Source organism: Geotrypetes seraphini, chromosome 3 (genome assembly GCF_902459505.1).
Source record: "Geotrypetes seraphini chromosome 3, aGeoSer1.1, whole genome shotgun sequence".
Classification (NCBI taxonomy): domain Eukaryota; kingdom Metazoa; phylum Chordata; class Amphibia; order Gymnophiona; family Dermophiidae; genus Geotrypetes; species Geotrypetes seraphini.
In genome coordinates this window covers 91,883,259-91,907,161 of record NC_047086.1, presented here as the reverse complement: position 1 = coordinate 91,907,161, position 23,903 = coordinate 91,883,259, and the positions used below count along the sequence as shown (strand labels likewise).

The following is a 23,903-nucleotide window of genomic DNA, read 5'->3' as shown; positions in this document are numbered from 1 at the left end:
GGACTTTCATATATAACGGACAACCAATTTGGTCCCCAGAGCCGCTTTTAGCTGTAGTTTTGTTCAGCTATAACGGACATGCAGGCTCCGCCTACAAGGCGCGTGACATGCCGGTGATATAGTATCAAAATAAAGCCCAGAAGAAAATGACAGATTATTTTTCTTTCCAGTACAGTACGACATAATGCTTTAGAACAGGGGTGTCCAACCTGCGGCCCAGTGAAGTATTTTGTGTGGCCCCGGTCGAGGGTGATGCAGTGTTTTCCTTTGCTGCCCCTGGGTGTTTACCATCTTGCGGGCTCTCTCCTGTGTCTTACTGCAGCGTTTGCACGTTTGTGCGGCCCCAGAAACATTTTTTTGGCCAATGCGGCCCAGTGAAGCCAAAAGGTTGGATACCCCTGCTTTAGAACATCTTTTAGTGTTCTGGTTTTACAAGCATTTTGTACCATACCAGTGTTTTGCTGAGTTTTGTTATTGATGATGCTGATATACTTGTGCAGTGACTGTTGTTCATTGATTGTTGTTTCAAGTTGATCTAAATAAAGTAAAAAAAAAAAATGCAACTCTGGATATAACGGATTGTTTTTCCAGGTCCCTTGAAGTCCCTTATAACGAGATTATACTATATTTATTGTGAATATCCTGCAAACCTGACTGGCAAGGGGGGTACTCCAGGACTGAGTTGAGAAACACTGGTTTAAATAATCAAAATTTGGCAATAGATTATTTTTTTTTAAATTTCTTAACTCTCTTTAATTTGTATTATGCATGGAACTGAACATAATAATTATATCAGAACCTTCTATTTGTAATTTTTTTTAGGGGGTTTCTGTTCACTGAAATGTCAAAAAATCAAACTAAAAAATTCTTGTACTAAATGCTGTAATATATGCTTTTAAAAATGCTTTCATATTTAAATGAAATTTGTTTCCAAATATATTTTAGATGAGAAAATTGTGGGGACGGTTCGAGAATTGCAGATGAAGGCTGAGGATTATGATGTTGTAAAAGTGATAGGAAGAGGTGCTTTTGGAGAAGTCCAGCTGGTAAGAATATTGTCCATGAATAAGATCTTTTTGGACTACCATGCTGATAAAGTAAACAAATTCTTTATTACTGTCAAGCATAATCTGCATATGTATAACATATTATATACATTACAGATGTTTTTGGTTGTATCGTTGCATAATTTATGTTCTCAGTGTGTGGGAATTGAGAATACATATGCAATGTGTCACTGGTATAGTCCAAACAGGCAGGAAGTATTTTAAATGCAATAAAATTGATTTCATAGCAATAGCGTAGAATTTTAAGATCTGTATTGATCCTGAAGAAAACTGACATTGCAGATTTGTGAAATCTTGATGGCCTATATCCCACACGTTTTTTTGGTGGTCTTTAAAAAAAGACTTTACTACCTTAAAGCTTCCACTTTATAGGAATGATACTTTTAGGTTTATTTCTGATTAGTTTAACCTAAATTGTATGTGTTGGGAATCAGTATACTAGGAATTTTTCCCAACAGAGCAGAAATTGAAAATCTGCTGGTAAACATCAGTCTTTGTTTTAACTTAACAGATAATGTTTTAGTAATTGATCTTTCCCTAGCAACAGCAGCAGATGAATCCAGAGACCAATGGGATAGCTCACATCTACCAGCAGGCGGAGATAGAGAAACTGATTAACAGGTGGTCCTATTGGCTGGCACTCCTCCTGTTTATTCAGTATTCTCTATCTCCCAGCAGGAAAAGTCGCTATTCAACTAGCTCCTGAATTCTGGCTGTGGCTGGAACTTTATTTTCTCCTGTTGAGGTTTGTCTTCAGTGAGACTGCCATTCTGTTTCTCCTGTTGAGATTTCTCTTCAGTGAGACTGCCATTCTGTTTCTCCTGTTGAGGTTTCTCTTCAGTGAGCTGGCAATGCTATTTCTCCTGTTGAGATTTTCTCTTCAGTGAGACAGGGGTGTCCGGCTGAATGGTGCCAGCTTTAGGGGTTACACCTGGGCCCCCCCAGGTCCCTGCCTCACCCTCCCTCCAGTGATAGAGGATCTGACTGGGTCTCAATATTTTTCTTCTTTCCCTTCTCTGTAAAAAAAAAAAAAAAAAACCCCCAAAAAACCGAGACCACAGTTCCTCCATTCTGCCTGGTTACTGCTGATCAACCAGATTTAACTGGCTTCAACCGGCCCTAACAACAAGTTTGTGATTATGTCTGTTTGAACTTCAGGGTCTGTTTAGGAGTCTTAGTAATGTGAGTTCGGTCAATGTACGTTTAAGGCATGGATATTTTATTGAGGCTAAGTTTTATGACTAGAAATCCGTGGAGGGAGCTGGGACTTCCCGCCCTTTGCATGCACGCGCTTGGTTTCCTTGTTGGTTACAGCGCGGCAGTGGCGGTGCAATTTCATGCTCGCACTTGTTCTCATTGTTGGGTTTCAGTGCAGCAATAGTAGTCCTGTTTATTCTGAGGCTCTCTTTCATCGGTGTTTGTCACGGCCATGTGCAGCTGATAGTGCAGGTGCCGGTTTATAGCAGCATGAGATGGGACATGTTTTTTCCGGCGCTGTGGGCCGTTCTTCTGGTTATTCCCTGAGTCTGATTTTATTTCTATGCAAGCCGCGGCAGGGTAAATTTTGCGGGGCTTGACTCCGACTATGTTTCTAGGAGCGTTGATGCAGCGGCCACGTGTCAGTGAGAATCAGGCGTGCACTTGGGTCTCTGGCGATGGCGGGAGAGCTGCAGCGTTCCAGTAGTTTATTTCCAGCTGACTTTGGTCAGGGTATGCCTGGGCTTCTCTCCTTTCCGGTTCAGACAAGTTGTATGTGTTTCACCAGCTTTGGGACAAGCTTGGGCAGCTTTATATGTCTATGTCTGTGTTCCTGCTGTACTCCCTTGAAGGAAGCTGCTTGTTTAATCAGACTCTAGGGTTAGCACTCAAGGGGTTTACCAGAGAGACTCTGACCTGTGCTAGATCACCCAGTCTCGGTTTGTCTCCGGACTGGGCGGAGACACGGCACGGTGAGATCAGCAGTAAGATAGTGCCCTGTATTTCACACAGGTATCTCTGTACAAGTGCCCTGTATTTCTCATTGTCTCTCTTGGGGTCCCTGCAGATTGAGCCTTTGTCTGTTGGTAACTGTCCTTATTTGGGCCTCTGTGCTGAGCTGCATGTGTCTAGTAGTGGCACAGGATATATATGCCTAAAGGTAGTACTAACAGTTTCCAAGTTCGGGCTGTCTCTATGGGCATAATGACACTGTGCATCTTTCTGCGGCCAGGACTCTCTTTCTCTATTTCTGAGGGGGCCTGGACTTCAGATTTCCATGCTTATCACGCTGGTTTCTCCTGTCACCATTTTCTCATGGCACATGCTAGACGGGCCCCCCGACCAGACAGGAAGGGCTGTACAGCTCCTTTTAACCAGGAGCCAGTTACCTATTCTATCAAACCCGCAGAGGATCACGCGCTATGTGGCTGTTAGCCTCATCCCTGAAGCTCTCATTAGCGATGTGAGCTTTGTCTGATACCTGTAAGGATGCTGTTGTTTTCCACAGGGCGGTAGATGCAACATCTTGATTGAGTCTAGTACGTATTCACTTTAAAGGACATACGTATTTTGCTCATGTTGCATGGGGTTAGTACTGTTTTCATGGTTCCGGTATATTCCTCTTTACATTGTGAAACTTGATTTTTCCTAGGAGAATCTTCTTGCAGATCCTACAGTCTCATCCTGCCATTCCCTGACTTTCTGCACTTCATTCTGAGGGATCTTGACTTCTTCCAATGATTCTTCAGGCTTTCTCATGAGGGAGAAGACGCTATAATGTCAGGTCAGGGGGCTGTGAAGATTTTTCAGAATGCTTGCATCTTTGCATCCTCCTCAGGTTTCCAGTTCGTTCTTGGAGTCTCTATGTTTGGTGTTTCCCTTTTCAGTGTTACTGGTCCTCAGGACAGTTCTTGTAGTTCTTCGGGAACTAAGGGACGTTTTTCCACTTATTGCATGGTGCCCGAGACGGGGCCATTGGGCAGGCTGGATCCCATTCTGCTGAATTAGTTTCTCGGGATTACACATTTCTGCAGACCACCTGGGAGTATATTTACATTTTCTCTGTGGACTCCGAATCGGCACTGCCTCTCTTGGAGCGGCGCTTTCAGTTTTGGCACATGCCATTTCGCCTACCGAAGGCTTCACGAACGTTTTAGGTGGTGTGGGCGGTGGTACCATTTTGGCGCTACCAGGCGATTCATCTAATTTGTTCTTGACTGCCTGCTTGATTCGGACGACTTCCAGTCGGGCCATTTGACTTACACGAAAAGGGTGATATCTTTTCCTCAGTTCTTTACACGTGCATCTTCAAATTTGCACAGCGCTCTTTTCTCTGTACTATTTATAGGTATATCGGGGTGATGTTTTTATTCATATAGGAGAGACATGTGTTTCTTTCCGGAGACTTGGGCGTGGGGTCTCGGTCTCAGATTGGTATTCTTCTTCGCTTACCATGACCAAGAGTATGGGATTCTGTACAGTTTCTGGGATCCATATTGCTGACTCCACTGGGGAATTCGGCTTGCTTTCCCCTTCTTACGCTACAGCAGTCGCTTTTGTTCCGGTGGTTCCCGGTATCTCAGGGCTCCAATTATTTGGTATGCTCCTCCTGCATCGCTCTGTATGATTTGGTGGCTCAGCACGATTTCTCTTTTCAAGGCATGCCTCGGTCTTTGCTGGATTATCTCATGACCACCGACCATCCCGGGCTGTCGGGTTGGGGGGCTCGGTGGCTTCCATCCTCAGCTCCAGGAGTCTGGTCTTCAGAGGTGACTCAGTACTTGTTCATTCTTCTGCTCTTGAGCAGGGTCAGGCTACCTTTCTGGAGCTTCAGATCATTCTTCCGGATTGCCGCTGAGGGTCCTTTTGGTCAGTATTAGGATGGGGGTATTTTTCTACAGCTTGGGCAGTAGGTGTTGTACTCATTGGCAGGTGAAGTTGTTCTGCTTCAATGGGTGGCCTCTCATCTTCGTCTTCTGTTGGCAGATCCTTTTATGGATCAGGATAAGAGTTTGGATAGACTTTCTCTCCGCGGAATCTGAGCATGGCCCATTTCTTGTATGTTACAGTGTACAGCGCTGTGTACGCTCTGGAAAGTGTGCATGTTAGTAATAGTGTGATCTTCTGCATCCTGGATATTGAGATTTGTGGCTCAGGCATTCTAGCTCTTTTTATGGACGTGAGATCTCCTTGACCTAGTCCTCATGGCCTCGTCTCTCAATTCTAAGCTTCCTAGCTTCTTTGGCGGGCCAAGGGAGTGGGAGTTTAGAGGGGGTAGCTGCATGGCTCCTTTTTCACTTCTGCCTTCTCTTTTTCAGTGTTTTCCGCTGACTGATGATGGCTTGGATTTGCCATCTCGAGCTCGCTTTTCGGGCACAGTATTTGTAGAATCTCTGGATTGGCAGCGCCATCCTTACTTTGCGGATTTGATGAGTCTTTCGACAGCCGGACTAAGAAGTTTCCTGGTATCTCCGGCTTTGCTCGCCTAGGGTCCGATCAACATGGATATTTGTACTACTTTAGTATTACGACCTAGTTTTTTGAAAAATCTTGGCTGACATGTAAGGGTTATGCGAAGCAGGTTGTTTCTTCTCTTATCCAGGTGCTACTCCTGTGGCTTCTGCTTTCTTTTGGAGGTTTTTCCTTTCTTGGGTGCTTCTTAACGTTTGAACCACTCCAGAGTTCCTTTTTGGCACAGGTGTATTGCCGAGGGCTTAGCGTTCAATTCCCTTCAGCTTCTAGTGCCATTCTTGGCTGGTTACAAGGGCTAGGTATATTGCTCTTCGCTTACTTCTCAGCTTCATGTAGTTCAGTTCCTAAACAGAGTGCGGTATATTCATGCGCCTCTTAGAAAGCCCAGTTTGGAGTACAATCTTCACGTACTTCTTCTCAGTTTACCAAAGGCTTCATTTCATCCTTGTCTTTTGGGACTCTAAAGGGCTGTGCCGTTGAACATGGGGTTTCTTTTGGCCATGGCTTCAGCTCTGCAGTTTTCTATGTTGCAGGCTTTGTTCAACGGGGATTCCTATTTCTGATTTCCGAAATATGGGGTATCAGTTCGGATGGTACCACTATTTCTTTCTAGGGGGGTGTCATCCTTTCTTTTATGTCATGCTCGCTTTTCCTTCCTTCTTCCTGGGAGGAGAAATTGGGAGCAGTGCTTTTATTCACTGCATTTTTTTGATACGTACGTAGCGTTATCCGTGAGCTCGATTTCTAACGACTTTTAGTTGTTTATATCTCCTTTTTGTATTCTTCAAAGGACGCCTCAAACGTATGGCGGCATCCGAAGCCTCCATCGCTCGATGGGTCCAGGAGGACATTCTTTATGCTTGCTAGCTGGCAGGGAAGCGGTTGGCGAAAGAACTTCAGGACCATTCCGCTGGAGCGATGGCTACTTCTTGGGCTCGGCCCAGAGGATTTTTCCTTGGAGGAGATTTGTCTCGCTGCTAACTGGTCTTCTGAGAGTGCTTTCTCTCCACATTTCTGCTTGGATGTGGGGGCGCATGCGGTAGGGGCGTTTTGTGCTTCAGTTGTTGCGGAGGCGGCGTTTGCTTCCCACCCAGATTGAGGATTGTTTTGCTACATCCCATTGGTCTCTGGATTCATCTGCTGCTGTTGCTAGGGAAGGAAAAATTATGCAGCAGATGAATCCAGAGCCTCACCCTTTCTGGATATTGTCTCTTGGTTTTTTCTTTTGCAACTTTCGCAGTTTGTTATTATGGCAGGTTGTTTTCTGTATTATTACATTTTGAGATTTGTTATGGGAAAGAAGTTTTTTACATGCTATGCCTATTGATGGTTACGGATGCTTGGGCAAGGAGCTATACTGAATAAACAGGAGGAGTGCCAGCCAATAGGACCACCTGCTAATCAGTTTCTCTATCTCCGCCTGCTGGTAGATGTGAGCTATCCCATTGGTCTCTGGATTCATCTGCTGCATCTAAGGGAAAGAAAATTAACAGGTAAGAACATAATTTTTCCTTCCTATGCGATTAGTCAATAGAATGCATGTGAGCCTACTAGGGACAGAGAAAGTACTGACATATAATGTGTAAAGCACTAAGTACATTGTGTAGCGCTGATAGAATGATTAGTAGTACAGTAGCAATGCATCATTATATAATTATTAAAATTATTCCATTGAATATTAAAACTTACAATGCAGGCTACAATGCAGATAATACTGTTATAACAGTAATGGGACCCATAAACTCTATAGAGGGTTTTTTTCAGTGGTCTTGTCATCACGAAGTTACCACGGGTTACTTTGAGATCATGTGCTATGTGCTGCATAGCGATCGTCACCTAGGCCCAGATGCACTAAAGTCTAACAATCATCACTAAACCGGTTATGACTGGTTTAGTTACGATCGGATTTGCTGACTCCGATGCAAAAAATGACTCGCCATGTCTTTTTCTGCACCATCGCTCATTCTCCAATCCGGCCATGTAAATAAGATCATTAATATTGAAATGTCATGTAAACTGGCCGAGCGATTGATGCTCTTAACATCGCTTTGCGATGCACAAAAAAAAAGCGACTGGTCAAGACCAGCTGCTTACATGTCTTACTGATAGTTCAATCCTGAAACTAATATAATATTTATAACATTGATACCATAAATACAGTTTTTACAATAGCAGGGACTTGTACATGCATTATATGTGTGTTGTGTGCACGTGTGTTGAGGGTGCATCTAATGCATACCCGATAACAGCCTAAAATATAAAAGAGGGCAGCAAAAAGATGGGACCAATGAAAGAAGGCTAAAATTTTTGTTCCCCATGATTAAAATATGTATAAGCTTGGCCACAACTTTATACTCATTTTTGCCACACATTTGCGTAGTCTACTGCTATCTCTCCACAAAGCGTCAAGGGATTGCCCTCATTATACTATTTAAAAGCACGTGAAATACCAGCGTCTAACTGCGTGTGCTTTGTGCTCCATGGGATGTTTGTGCTTGTGTTCCAACAGTCAACATTATGGACAACATTATGGACGACATTTGCAGGCTCCGATTTGTGCAGGCTGTCCTTTCCCTGGGAGGTAGAAGAAACAATAATGGCAATCAAAGGAGGAAGGACCAGCTGCCACGGAGGAGTCTGATGTAACAAATCTGGCGCATGCGTACATTGTCGCTGTATCAATTGGACTATTCTGCACATATGTAAGAGTTGCTGTCACAGCGATCAATTGGACAGGATCGAACGGAGATTACAGCGAACCTCCACGAAAATCATTTGCATGCAGACTTTTTTGAGCTTCGATCACTGTTTCAGAATCAGCCTACAGCGATCCACATGGTCTTACCGACTGTGTTTAGTGCATCTAGCCCCTAGTCCCGGGAAAAAGAGTAACCAACCCACTGTATCTAATCTAATCTTCTATTTCTGCGTCGCTCGTACCTAGGCAGGCTCAAGGCGACTTATAGAGATGGGCAGAGATGGAGAAGGGAGGAGGAGTGGAAAGGGAGAAGAGAAGAGGTAGGAAGGAGGGGCGGTGTGTGGAGGGGAAGGAGAGGGTATGGCGATTAAGTGTCAAATAGATGAGTTTTCAGTTTCTTCCAGAATATGGTGTGATTAGTTTCTGTTCTGGTCATTTCTGTAGGGTCATTCCAAGTTTTTACTCCTAGAAAGGTGAACATGTAGTGGAAAACATGTTTGTATTGAAGATTTATTGTAGAAGGGAAATTTAGAAGTATTCTGTTGAGGGTTCTGCGGGAAGTAGACTATGCTTTGAAGAAGAGCTGGATGAGAGGAGCCGTGGAGTTTCTGTAAATTATGCGGTGAATGATGCATAAAATTTTGAAGGTTATTCATGAAGGGATGGGTAGCCAGTGCAGTTGCCTGGTGAAGGCTGTAATACGAATCCACTGTGATGCTTTTGGCAATCAAGCTTCATTGCCAACAGTCAGTCTCACTGTCTTTCTCTGTTTCTCATTGTCTGATGTAATTGTTCAAGCTCTTTTGGGCACATATACTTCCTTCCCCCTCCTTCCCATCCTGACCCAAGCGCACAGTCCCCCCCCTTCTCTTCATTTCCCCATGCCAAACCACCCATCCATCCATTCTTCATTTCCCCTTCCCACAAAATATTCAGATGTATTCTCACCCCTGTTGAGGTGAGTAGTGGGTAAATGAGTGTTGGGTGAATGTGTGAGATAGGTGAGAGTTTTGTGGTGGGTCAGAGAGGGTGTTAAGTGTGGAGAATGTAAAGATGGTATAAGAAATGGAGGTACAGGAAGAAGCAGAAACCAATAAGAATGTCAGCTGGAGTAGACTGGCAGTGTTGATTAGAAGGCAGTAAAAATCAGAATATGACATAAATTTGGCATACCCTAAGATAGGACAGAGAGATTACATTACAGATTTCTATTCCGCCATTACCTTTCGGTTCAAAGCGGATTACAAAAAGAGTTATGGAAGAAGGGTTACAACGTTAGATCAGAGAAGGTTTCCAAGAGAGGGAAAAGTAGGATCTGGGGTTAGGGAGGGGATGGTAAGAGGGGGGTTAAGCTTTATCATGGTATTAAGCTTTATTAAGGGATTTCTTGAAGAGTATAGTTTTTATTTCCTTTCTGAACATCTTGTAGTCTGGGGATGTTGTCAATAGGTTGGAGACTTGGTTGTCTATCTTCGCTGCCTGAGTGGCCAGTAGTCCGTTGTATAGTTTTTTCCGTTTTACTTCTTTGATTGGGGGGTAAGTGAATGGGGTGTGTGTTTTTCTATGCCTGGTAGAGGTAGTTTGGATGAGGCGGTCGTTTAGGTAGGTTGGGCTGTCTCCATTTATAGTTTTAAATAGTATACAGTAGAATGTGTTTTGGGTGGCAGTAGAAGTAGTAGTTCAGGCAGCAGCAGAAGTCATGAGAATGAGGTACTGGGGAAGCAGCAGAGAAATTAGACACTTGTCAGTCAAAGCTAAGCAATAAGGCATAATGTGCATGAACACAGGAATGAAGAGTGCCTCAATCTGACTGACATTATGATAGAGATGGGAGTATAATGGAGTTGGGGGGAAGAAAGCACCAAAGGAGCAGTGATAGTGAGCTTGTTGTTGGTGCTGAAAGGATGAAGGCAAATGTAAGTAAGATGGGCTGGATGATATAAGCAGTGAAGTGAGGATGATGCTGAGTGTGGCAGTAGATGTTCTGGGATCTGCAGGTAGATTTGGGGAGGGGGGCATTTTCTGGGGTGCAGCGGCAGTCAATGGTAAGCTTCAAAGGAACACAACCAGGGTGGAATAACATGTTAACAGACACTACAGGCTGTTATGAGAGTGAAAATCTGCCGTATAACAGCTGCAAAGAAAAATAGCTGAGCTCAGCCATTGCAGTGACACTCTTCAGCTGGAACAAAAAGGTAGTGATGATAGGATGTCTCCCTTTGGGATACCCAGTAAAAAACAGTTTTCATGCAGCTACACTATACCTGTTTCTGTTCCTAGTGTTTACCGTGTGGGGTATGTGACTCTTCAGCTAGAGTCATGTATTAATTTTACATTACATTAGGGATTTCTATTCCGCCATTACCTTGCGGTTCAAGGCGGATTACAAAAGAATTAAAGAGGGTATTTTACAAAAAGATTTCTGGTCCTTTTTTGGGGAAAAAAAGAGTAGAGCAGGTTGATTTGGGGGCTCGGGGGGTTAGAGGGATGAAAGAAGGAAGCTTGAGAGGTTAGGACTTTTTCAGGGATTTTTTGAAAAGTATAGTTTTTATTTCTTTTCTGAAAATTTTGTAATCTGGGGTCGTTATCGGAAGGTTGGCGATTTGGTTGTCTATTTTTGCTGCTTGGTCTCTCTGAGACTCTACAACTCTGGTCCCATAGTTTGACAACTAGATGGTGGCATTACATAATGATTGAACTATCTCACAGGTGTCTGTAAATGATGCTGCTCCCAAGAATAATCCTGACCTTGGAATTGAACCAAGGTCTTGCACTTAATGGTGGGCAGCTCCAGCTGGTCAATATCCAGCAGCCCAAACAACTTCCTCCCCCTTCACAGGTGCTGCAGCAGCAACTCCCCCTCTTCGTGAGTCCAGCAGCCCCCCTCAAACCCTCCCTCCTGATGATGGATGACAAAAAAAAACCCCTCCCTCCCCCCTTCATGAGTCCAGCAGCCCCCCTCCCTCTCGCTGGTCCAACAGACACCCCCCTACCCTTCGCACCCTTCCAGTGGTGGACGGAAACCCCCCCCAAAAAAAAAACCAAAAAAAACCAACCAAACCTGTGAGTGCGACTCCTGGGTTGGCCCCTTTGAACCTTCCGGGGTGGGCATACCAGCCTGTTGGAACAGAAGCTTCCTGTACGCAGGGCTGCTCAGAGCGGAACCTTATTGCCGCCGAGTTGTTCCTTTCGTCACAAAATATTAGTGATTTAAGAAAAACCAAACAAATATAGCCAGAAAGACTGCTTCCAAGAAAACTAACAAATTATTTGTCCACAGACATAAGGGGAGACAAGCAGGAAAATTTCTAAAAAGAAACAATAAGGGTAAAGAAAACCAAGGAAGTTCCTACAGCCAGTGTTTAAGCAGTATTGCCACTCTGAGAAGAAATTTTTCCAAGAATTCTACCTGCCTCATTCAATTTCAAAAATTTAAGATGTCTGAGATCAAGAAACATATACCGGTAAGATTTACCCTCAGACATAACCACACAGTTACAAGGGAACTTTAATAAAGCTAACACCAAGGTACATTATTCTACGTTTATGAATCAAGAACTACTGTCTCCTTTTCTGCTTTACTTTAGAAAAATCAGGAAATAAACTAATAACTTGACATAGAAACTGATCTACCACATTATTTTGGTCCATTTCCAGAGCAAACGTAGCCACCATTGTCAGCCTTTGAGTAACTAACTCCAATGATGATTTCAAAAATTGGGTTAAGTCCATGGCCTTCTGGGTTCCTCCATCTTGAAAATCCCCCTGCATTCTTTGTTACAGTTAAATATTGAATCCATACTATAGGTGGCATAGTCTCTTCAGATATTCCCAGAATCTCTCAAATATTTCTTAAATATCTTCATTGGAGCAAGCAGAGGCGACTTGGGGAAATTCAAGAGTCTTAAATTATTTTTCTTTAATTGGTTTTCCAGGTATTCCACTTTCTGACTCATGGATTTTCTATCTTTAATCATATTAAATTAAATTTCTTGTAACTTGGAGTCTGATCCTTTTATCTCCTGAAAGCATTTAGACTGGCTAGTAACATCCTGAACTTGGGCAGCAAATATGCATGCATTTGGATTAACTTTATCCAAGTCTTATTCAAAAGAGTTATAATAAATATATTACCTTCCTGGACAGCTTCCCAGATCATCTCTAGTGTAATCACAGCAGGTTTCTTCATCCCTCGTGACACCAATGGAAGCAGATCAACACTCTCGTCTGGTAGCCTGTAGTCTTCTCCTCTGTCCAACACTGGCAAGGATAAGGCCACCAGGGAGCCCCCTCACGTTGCATGAACAGGACCAGCATTCATGGCTCGCCGTTGCATCCTTCTCTTCCAGCGCTAACACTTCAGGTCGCGGGGGAGAGGAGGTGGCTGTACGTTGATAGGTGCTTAGGGAAACACCATTTATACTTCTCTCAACCTCTACAATGACCGTAGCCACTGTAGCAGGAAACATACTTGGAGCGTGTGGAGCTCCAAAACCATCTAACATCATCTGCCTTAACACCAGGGCTTTCCCAGACTCTGAGGACTCTTTTCCTCATATCACAGACCAGGAAAAAGGAGTGTGTTAATAAAGTTTCGGGAGGTAGGTTCAAGAGCTGCCTCCTACGTGTCCCCCTTAGTCAGTTCTCAATAATTTTTAATTTTCATGGAAAATTGTTCCATCTTTGACTATATGGATTTGCCATTAACTGTATAGCATCATCTGATTTTGTTGCTTATGCTTTTCTCTTGTGTGACATATCTATTAAGAATGAATTTTGTCATTTTAAAATTTATTAGACAAAAAAATAACAATACTGTTTCTGGAAAATGTCTACTATTTGATAGAAGAGTAATCATGTCAGATATAATATGATGACTGACATTCTTTAAGAATACAAAACTAGTTTGTTGATATGTTCTCTTCTTTTTTGGGAATTGTTTACTACCCTAAATAAATGGAATCGGAAAGATGTGGATATAATTAATCCAAAGTATAGAACACAAATTTATTGGTCATGCATTTTCAGCTGATTGTTTTTCTTTTGCTTTTTAAAACAACAGGTTCGACATAAAGTATCACAAAAAGTGTATGCTATGAAGCTGCTTAGTAAATTTGAAATGATCAAAAGATCGGATTCAGCCTTTTTCTGGGAAGAGAGGGATATTATGGCCTTTGCTAATAGTCCCTGGGTGGTTCAAGTAAGTAGTATTTCAAGTTTCCAAGAACACACTTGTACAAAATTTAGATTTTCATGTATGTTTATTGTTTTTGTTGCAGTTGAAGTCCTCTGGCCCTTACTCTTTCCATTTAGTTCTAGCATCTTTCCAGTCTTCTTCACATATCCTCCTATACGTATAGAACCTAGGGACACAGTGACCTGTTATAATGCTATGCAGTTTGACATAGAGCTATTTCATGTTGATTATTGCTTATGGAAAACTCTCCCTAATCTAATCTAATCTTTAGTCTTATATAACGGGTCATTTCCAGAGGGACTTGAACCGGTTAACAAAATGTAATCTTAAGAACATTGATAAACAATAATAGAAAAGGGAGAATTGGTGAATGTCAACATACAGTTGTCAACTAGGGCAGTGGTTCCCAACCCTGTCCTGGAGGACCACCAGGCCAATAGGGTTTTCAGGATAGCCCTAATGAATATGCATGGAGCAGATTTGCATGCCTCTCACTTCCTTTATATGCAAATTCCTCTCATAAATATTCATTAGGGCTAGCCTGAAAACCCGATTGGCCTGGTGGTCCTCCAGGACAGGGTTGGGAACCACTGAACTAGAGGGTTCTATCAGTTATCAATAAGATATTTTGTAAACAGATACGTTTTCAAGGTTTTTCTAACGCAAGTCAATGAAGAGAGAGTTCTAATAACTGAAGGAAGATCATTTCAGATTTTCACCATAGTAAATGCCAAAGAATGTGAAAGCCTACCTAAAGTTTGAATCCCTTTAATGGAGTGGAATATTAATTTAAATTAATTTAAATTGTATGTTCCTCATAGACTGAAGACAATAAGAATTAAAAGAGGAAATAATGGGAAAAATATCCCATATAAACTCTTAAAAATCACATTTACACACGTAAAACTGAACCCTCCAATATATCGGAAGCCAGTGCAATGTCCTCAGCAATGGAATAACATGATCATATTTATTTTTACCATAAAGCAATGTGAATAAATCCAGTAGCTTTCCCTGTCCAGTAAACCTGAGTAGCAGACGACATGAACACTGATCAGACTAAGGTTTATTCCATTACAAATTTTTCTACAACCTAACCGTCTATTAATATGTGAAGGAGAAGAGAGTGAAAGACAATCCTAGCAAACATTCTGCGTACAGTAAAGGTGCCATATTTATCTGAAATTCACCTTAACTACTGGTATCCCTTCCCTGGTCCTACACAAGACCCTCTGTTCTGTCCTTTAAACTTTAGAATGTAAAGATTTCTGGTGTATAAGATTGACTTTTGTCCTTGGTGTACATCTGTTGACTAGGTTGTATGTTCCATGGAGAGGAGATTTTCTTCTAGGTACCTGTATAAGGCTACTTTTAGGACTTTTTTAAATGTATTGTAACAATAATTGTAGATTACCGTGTATTATTTCTTGTGGCCTGCCCATTACTGTGTTTCCAAGTACATAAATTAATTATCTGCTAATACTGTACTTCTAGTGCAAAAGGCATATGAGTCTTAAACCAGTGGGTTATTCACCTCTACTTGCAAGTTGTATAGAAGGCATAATTCACATTCCAGTGCAATAGGTGAGACCGATGGGTTGTGGTTGCATGCCATCTGCAGAAGGAATCCACTCCGGATTTTTTTCTCTGTGCCTCTGCTGTACTTCACTTGGCTCCTTGCATGCATGCCAGCAGGAGTGTGTTTGTTTTGCTGTCCATTTTATTTGGTGTTTTTTGACCCTTTTCTTGGAGTTTCTTGTGCTTGGAGCGATTCTTAAGCTCTGCCTGCATTGATATCACACAAACTTCGGTCTGTAGCTGACAGGCCAGTCCCTGGTGGTATCTGTCAGCTAGCCTGCATTTGCTTCACAAGAGCTCGGGGCCATCCACATCTTTCTCCTTCTGCCGAACAAAGGTTCAAGCGCAGGCTGTTGGGCATCTTTAGGAGACTCATCAGTGTCTCACAGGGTGCCGGCTACGTCTTCTCACTTCCGCCCGTCTCTGAGTGTGTTTGCCTCACCAAGAATTCCTTTGAGCCTCTTCGGGATACTTTCCTCTTGGATTTAATGCTCAAGACTGTGTTTCTGGTCGCTATTACCTTAGCACAGTGGGTCTCTGAACTCCAGACTCTTTCTTGTAGGGAACAGTTCCTGTGCATCTGCAGACTGGGATTTCCCTATGTACGATTCCTTCCTTTGTGCTGAAAGTGATTTCGGCTTTCCATGTTGATCAGGAAGTGTGTTTGCCAGAACACAAGATCACCTTTTAAAGAAACTCGATGTGCGCAGTGTTTTTTTGCTACCTGACGAATTTTGTGTGTCTGACCATTTGTTTGTGCTGATTCATTCTGTTAAGTGGGGTGCTCCCGCTTCCAAGGCCACGATTTCCAGATGGATCTGTAGGGCTATTTCATCAGCCTATATTCTTTCTGGGAAACAGTCTCCTGTTTCTGTCAAGGCACATTCTACCAGGAATGTGGCTTCTTCTTGAGCCGAAGCTAGAGCTGTCTGAAAGAACTCCATTTGAATTTTCCACTTTCCAGGCTTCAGTCCTGGTTCATTCTCCTGTGCCTTTTTCATTCCATCCACAGCTCCTGGGTCTGGTTTCAGAACAATATGATCCCCGGACTGCTTTTTCCAATCTGCTAAAGCTAAGTCTATACTTTATCACCTGAATCCTGCTTTTTGGCAGGTCTGAATAGCCTGAGGTAGATTCTGCCATGGCGCAGGCATTCCAGTGCGCAGCCCTCCCTAGTGAGGTGGGGTGAAGTTCAGGACTCTCAGGATTGCAGGAGGCTGTTATGATACAAAGTATTGTTTTCTAGCATCCTCAGGTACCTGAGTGATGGGGGCCACTTCATTTATGATGAGTGCCTATCGTTCCGGCCTGTACAATGCATCCTCTGTGTAGGTGCATGTCTGTCCTCCACTGGCATGGGTTGGTGTGGTTGCGGTGCCAGGCAACCTTTATGATCTCATTTGAAATGCAGGCAATATAACCTCCTGATTGATTTGGAGAGCCGAGGCCAGTGTCAATAAGAAGGAAGGTACAGTACAGAGGAAAAAATGTTCTCTGCACGAAATAGCAGAAACTCTAAAATGCACCGTGCTAAGACAATGGTGACCAGAAAAACTATTGTGAATGTCAGGACCAGAAGAAATACATCCTATAGTGGTTCAAAGGGAGCCTCCTCAAGGCCCTGTAAAATGATGTCAAGAGTCCACGAAAGGAAAGGAAGACACAAGCATCCCCATCATACACCTGGTCAGATCTGAAAGAGCAGTAAGCGAACTAGCTCTTCTATGCGCTTGAAAACACGTAAAGCCTGCAACCTGAACTTTCAGGGAAGCCACTGCCAGCTTTCTGACTAAACCCTCCTGAAGGAAAACCAGGACTTACCTAACTGGGAGCTTGCTCTAGCTCCACCTAATTCCTAGCCCCCCTTGGGAGAAAAGCTTACCAGGCTTTGGCAGAAGAAGCCAAAGTAGAGGTTACTTCAAGCGTAGAAGAATTGAGATAACTAACTCCAAATAACCGCTCATCTTCAATGTTAAGCACTCAAGAGCCATGCCATAAGACTAAACACCAAGAATTCTCCATGGACACCAGCCCCCCGATGGAGAAGATATCGATGAAAAGGGAACTGGAGCTTCACATCCTGCTAAAGACGTACAAGAACCGCATAACATGGGCAGCAAGGCCAATCTGGACCACTAAAGACACAAAATGGGATGTATTGCTGCTTGGCAGATGACCCAACCAACCAGATGCCTTGGAGGGAACATCATATAAGAACCCGTGAGCCAGCCAGGGCCAAACCAAGGCAACCGGCCCTAGCTTCCACGCTATTTGTTGACTGAAAAGGCTCTCGGCCTTCGAGATCTCTGCCAAAGCCAACAAGACCCACCGGGGCTAATCCAAGCTCTTGTAAGAGCAGATGGAATGGCTCCAGCAAGAGGAGCATGCTCCGAGACCAGGAACTGTCGGCTGAGGAAAACTGTCGGAACATTGTCGGCACCAGCCCCATGGGACGCCAAGAAAGACAGAAGAAGCTCTTCCACCCAGTAGATCGCAGATCTTTCTGGTCCAAGAGAGAGAGAGACTAGAGCTCCCTCGTGAAATACATATGCCATCGCTGTGGCTTCGGAGAAAACTTGCACTGCATATCTTTCTGAAGGGGCTAGAGAGAGAGAGTAGCACTAGCTGAATTTCCGAAGCTCCAGACGAAAAGTCAACTGACATTGCGGACCAGGAGTCCACTACCCCTGAATGGAGCAGACCCCACAATGAGCCTGCAATCCAACAGATTGGCATCCGTGCTAAGAGTTATCCACTCGGAAATCCGAAGAAGCCAGCCCTGGCCGAGAGCCACTCTGAAGCCACCAGCTTCTATCTGGCTCCGTCCAGGAGAGCGGCCTCTAAAGGGAGAAAAGCTCAGCGGCGATCATCAAGAGAGGAGGGACTCCCATCAAGGGTGCATGGTGGCTCTAGTCCAGGGGATCGCCTCCAAGGAGGCTGCCTGAGACCCCAGAACCTGCAGATAAAACCAAAGAGAGACGGACAATCCAAGAGAATTCTAATCTGTTGATGAAGGTTCTGTCTACTCGCCCTGAGAACACATGACCTCGTCTGGAGACAAATAGAAGCCCTAGAAAATCTAAAGACTGGGAGAACGCCCCATGTCTCTTCCTGAACATGCCCATGCCTGCAGCAAAGACACTACTGTCTTTACCACGTCTTTGTACACCCAACGAGAGAGAGCCTGAAGTACCCGCTGTCCCAGGAAGGGACATGGACCCTCTGTTGGCGGAAAGTCGCCTTAACTACAATCACTTTGATAAAAGTGCGGGAGCCGTCGCAAAACCAAGGGGAAGAACTACAAACTGGAAATGCTGTGGCAGAACATGGAAATGCATGAAGTGGGTGACTGATTGTAGAACCAGAATATGTCTCCAAATGTTTGAGCCCTTCTGGCACAAGGAAGAACTAGAACAGGTTCAAGCATCCCGAAGACTAAGAGGTGCTGCAGAATATCGCAGACCCTGGGATCTTGCTGTTGACTTGCCGTAGTCCAGAAACCCCCGGCTTGGGGGCAGGCAAAGGAGGACTAATCAAGTGTCGGTTGAAAAAGTCGAGTCCACTTCTGACATAACAGTTGAAGTGCAAGTGAGGAAGCCACTCCTGCCCCAGGCTACATCGATGCTGCTTTCTTTTTTTGTGCTTGGCATTGCCACTGCACAGGAACCTAAGGACGCCTGGAATCTGAACCATGATAACAGAGGCATAGCCCTGGGAATGCCTCTAGGAGGAAAACTTGAATATCCTCGATACCTGCAGGAGGAACAAAGAGAACTATGATCCCCTCCTGATGCCCAGAAAAACTGGCTCATGGGGAGCAGCGTAGGGTGGTGTTCACCACTTCCGAGGTCATCTCAACCTATACCGACAAGAATCCGGCCCTTGAAAAGACGGCCACTGAAGGGGATCCTCAAGGCAGCACCTGCATCCAAAGACAGATCCAAAGAGTTTGGTACTCCAGGCAGCATCTTTCTCACCTCTGTAACCTCACTCCCCTCAGGCAGCATTCTTCCCTGTCCCCAATCCAGCATACAGGGTACTTCAGTGACAATTCCAATCAGCAAATTGCCACCAGCTTTGCAGGCTTCCCTATACCGTGGAAGAGGTTTAGGCAATGCTGCCAGCACTGGATGCAATCCTGGGCCATAAGTCTGCACATTTTTTGCCACAGAACCTGTGATTTCAGAGCCTTTCATTTCACCTTTGTTATTCACAATAACCCCTGCATTGTCCTCAAAGTATAAGAACACTCCATCTTTTCTCTGATATGATTTCCACTGTCATATTACCACCGCTGAATGTACTTTTTTCTGGAGCTCAGGCTTTCCTTTCTTCACTGTGGCCATAACCATGTTACCCACTCCAGCAGCTGGCAGTCTGTTCAAGCGTTCTTTGATTCCCTTCACAGAGTGAAGTTCTTGGCACCTGTATTATCAGCGCAATTAATAACGGCTCCCACAGGTTGCCCAGATAAACCACCATGTCCTCTCTTAGACATTGTCGTTCCCGGAAATGGTTTAATGCTTTCTGTTCAGGGTCCAATGCTTTGGAATGCTCTTCCTTTATATTTATGCTAAACTAATGTGCTTCTGCATTTTAGAAAAGGGTGAAGACTTTGCTGTGTGAGTGTGTTTTTTGGTGCAAGTTTTGAGAATGTTTGAATTTTTATTTTTATATTCTGCTTGTAATGCTGATTTGTTTGGTTTTATTGTGTAATTAATTTTTGTTCCTCGCCTAGATTTGTGGATAGGCGGGTTACAAATAATTTTAAATAAATTTTTTAAAAAAAAATCTATATCTATATTTTTCTATATATATTAGGACTTTAACATCTGAGAATCGGGGGCAATTGCAAGGGTCCTTTTTGAAAATGGTTAGCTTAGTAAAGATGTGTGATTGAATGTTTTCTGTAGTGGGACCTGTTTAAGTATTTCACTTGGAAATTCCATGAAAGTGCCTAATATCTTATCACGCTGTAAGAGGAGAAAGCAGATTTATTTCATCAAACTTTTGCTTTATTAAAAGACTAGTCATTAAGCCCGTTACATTAACGGGTGCTAGAATATATGTCTGTCTGTCTCCCTCCCGCTGACTCTCTCTCTCTCCCTGGCCCCCTTTCTCTTGTCTGTCTTTCTGTCCCTCTCCCTGCCCCTGTGTCTTTCTTTCTTTCTGTCTTCCTCCCTCCCTCTGTCTGCCATTTTTTCCCATTTCCCTGTGCAGCAGCAACAGCATTTCCCTCCTAACCCTCCCCCCTTTCCTGTGCAGAAGCAGCAGCGGTATTTCCCTTCCCCTCCAGGTCCCTGTGCAGCAGTAGCAGCATTTTCCCCCACCCCCCTTTCCCTTCTCTTACCGTGATCTGGCCTGCTCTGTTCAGCCCCTCCCCCTTCTTTTACTGCGTAGTCCTGCTCGAACTGGCCTGCTCCTGACCCTCCCATCCGACCCTCCCACCGCCGACAAACCTCCCAGCTCCAGCAGCGTAGGCAGCACTTTAAACACGCTGCTTCGTGGCCTTCTACTGCCAATTTCCTCTGCCTCGTCTGTCTCCGATGATGTCATCAGAGACGCGGCAAAGGAAATCTGCAGTAGAAGGGCGCGAAGCAGCGTGTTTAAAGTGCTGCCTATGCTGCTGGAGCTAAGAGGTTTGTCGGCACTGCTCTCCACCACTACAACAAATTCTAAGTTGCTGCCACTGGAATGCAAGCTGCCCAGAGCTCCCTTATAATCAGACCACCTGAAATTCAAGCACACAGTTTTTCTTTTAAGTTTAAAAGTGCCGCCCGCCTCTCATGATCCCTGACGCTGGTGCAGCTCGTGAGAGGAGCCCACACCACGGCTTTTAATCTTGCTTGAGGAGGTGGAGAGCACAAAGTCCAGCGCTGGCAGCCACGGAGAGAGGGAGCGATGCATGCGCACTCCTGCTGCCACAGACCTACTGATCACAGATCAGAGATCACGGAAGCACGCAGGTTGAGTGCGCATGCGCAGCTAGGGTTTTATTATATAGGATAAGATCTGTTAAAAGAAAAGGTATAACATGGTTTTAGAAGGTTAAAAATCATTTCACCATGTATAATAAGAGATCACAATAATGGAATTTTAGGCACCATGTCTTTGTAAAAAAAAAATTTTCATTTGTTCTTGATTGTGTGTATTTAATGTACACTGCATAGAAAGAAAGATTACACAATGATATAATTATAGGCCATGATGAGATTATTCAAGGACCTAGCGCAGGAGGAGATAAGAACATAAGAATTGCCGCTGCTGGGTCAGACCAGTGGTCCATCGTGTCAGCAGTCCGCTCACGTGAGGGCCCTTAGGTCAAAGACCAGTGCCCTAACTGATTATAGCCTTACCTGTGTACGTTCTGGTTCAACAGGAACTTGTCTAACTTTGTCTTGAATCCCTGGAGGGTGTTTTCCCCTATAACAGCCTCCAGAAGAGCGTTCCAGTTTTCTACTACTCTTTGGGTGAAGAACTTCCTTACCTTGGTACGGAATCTATCCCCTTTTAACTTTAGAGCGTGTCTTCTCGTTCTCTCTACCTTGGAGAGGGTGAACAACCTGTCTTTATCTTCTAAGTCTATTCCCTTCATTATCTTAAATGTTTTGATCATGTCCCCTCTGTCTCCTCTTTTCAAGGGAGAAGAGGACCAGTTTCTCTAATCTCTCACTGTACGACAACTCCTCCAGCCCCTTAATCATTTTAGTTGCTCTTCTGTGGACCCTTTCGAGTAGTACTGTGTCCTTCTTCATGTACGGCGACCAGTGCTGGACGCAGTATTCCAGGTGGGGGCTTACCATGGCCCAGTACAGTGGCATGATAACCTTCTCTGATCTGTTTGTGATCCCCTTCTTAATCATTTCTAGCATTCTGTTCACCCTTTTCGTCGCCACCGCACATTGTGTGGACGGCTTCATCGACTTGTCAGTCAGAACTCCCAAGTCTCTTTCCTGGGAGGTCTCTCCAATTACCGCCCCAGACATCCTGTATTTGTGCATGAGATTTTTGTTACCGACATACATACTTTACACTTATTCAAGTTGAACCTCATTTGCCATGTCAATGCCCATTTCTAGAGCTTGATTATGTCAAGTTGCAGATCTTTGCAATCCCCATGTGTCTTCACTACTCTGAATAACTTAAACATAGAAACATAGAAGATGACGGCAGAAAAGGGCTACAGCCCATCAAGTCTGCCCACTCTGCTTACCCACCCCCTTTCTATGCCCTAATGACCCAATTTCCTTATCTTTACCCTCGTAGGGATCCCACATGGGTATCCCATTTATTCTTAAAGTCTGGCACGCTGTCTGCCTCGATCATCTGCACTGGAAGCTTGTTCCAATGATCAACCACTCTCTCTGTGAAGAAATACTTTCTGGTGTCGCCATGAAATTTTCCGCCCCTGAGTTTGAGCGGGTGCCCTCTTGTGGCCGAGGGTCCCTTGAGAGAGAAAATATCATCTTCCACTTCGACACGTCCCGTGAGGTACTTAAATGTTTCGATCATGTCTCCCCTCTCCCTACGTTCCTCAAGAGTGTAGAGCTGCAATTTGTTCAGGCTCTCTTCGTACGAGAGACCCTTGAGCCCCGAGATCATCCTAGTGGCCGTCTGTTGAACCGATTCAATTCTGCGCACATCTTTACTGTAATGTGGCCTCCAGAATTGCACACAGTACTCCAGATGAGGTCTCACCATGGCCCTGTACAACGGCATTATGACTTCAGGCTTTCAGCTGACGAAACTTCTATTGATACAACCCAATATCTGCCTTGCCTTAGATGAAGCCTTCTCCACTTGATTGGCAGTTTTCATGTCTGCACTGATGATTACTCCTAAATCTCGTTCTGCTGAAGTCCTAGTTAAAGTTTCTCCGTTCAAGAAGTACGTCCTGCATGGATTTCCGCTTCCGAGGTGCATGACCTTACATTTCTTAGCATTGAAGCCTAGCTGCCAGGTTGAGGACCAACTTTCCAATGTAAGCAGGTCCTGCGCCATATAATTCTGTAAACTGCATTCACTTACTATATTACATAGTTTGGCGTCATCGGCGAATAGTGTTATTTTACCTTGAAGCCCTTGAGTCAGATCCCCTATGAATATGTTGAAAAGGAGTGGACCCAGGACCGAGCCCTGCGGCACTCCACTGGTCACCTCTGATGTTTTAGAGAGGGTACCATTAACCACTAACTTTGTATCGTCAGCAAATTTAATCACCTCACTCGTCGTACCAATGTCCAGATTGTTTACAGGTCCAAGCACTGAGCCCTGCGGCACCCCACTGGTGACGCTTTTCCAGTCCACCCATCAGTTTTTAATCCACGTGAGTATTTCACCCTCGATTCCATGGCTCGCAATTTTTCAAAGTAGTCGTTCATGTGGGAACTTATTGAAGGCCTTCTGAAAATCCAGATGTACAATGTCGACCGGGTCACCCTTGTCTATCTGCCTGTTTACTCTTTGAAGAAGAGCAGCAAGTTTGTCAAGCAAGATCTTCCTTTGCTGAAGCCTTGCTGGCTGGTCCTCATCAGATTGTGTCCATCAAGGTAATCAGTGATGTGGTCCTATATCAGCACCTCTACCATCTTTCCCGGTACCGAGGTCAGACTCACCGGTCTGTAGTTTCCTGGATCTCCCCTTGAACCTTTCTTGAAGATTGGCGTAACATTCGCCAATTTGCAGTCTTCCGGAATGTTTCCTGATTTGATCAACAGATTGACTATTAGTTGGAACAGTTCAGCTATAGCCCCTTTCAGTTCTTTGATAACCCTTGGATGGATGCCATTCGTTCCTGGGGATTTATCATTTTTATGCCTATCAATCTGCCTGCATACCTCTTCTACACTGACCATCTACCCTGTCAGCTTCCCGTCTACCCTGTCAGCTTCCCGTCTTTGTTTCCTGCGCATAG

General features: G+C 44.2%; 1 protein-coding gene across 7 annotated transcripts in view; it reads left to right on the top strand.

Annotated features, from left to right (window-relative positions):
- ROCK2 (Rho associated coiled-coil containing protein kinase 2) overlaps positions 1-23,903 on the top strand; it is a 358,167-nt gene that overhangs the window by 131,341 nt on the left and 202,923 nt on the right. For 6 of the 7 annotated variants that reach the window (XR_004538687.1, XM_033936145.1, XM_033936150.1 and 3 more), the window contains 2 exons: positions 946-1,046; positions 13,277-13,414. Coding sequence is in view for 6 of the 7 variants with exons in the window: in XM_033936145.1 (XP_033792036.1) it covers positions 946-1,046; positions 13,277-13,414 (239 nt within the window). In the remaining variant the exon portion in view is untranslated. Of the gene's footprint in view, positions 1-945; positions 1,047-6,946; positions 7,010-13,276; positions 13,415-23,903 lie in introns of those variants that run through there. The other variant, XM_033936149.1, reaches the window with a different exon arrangement.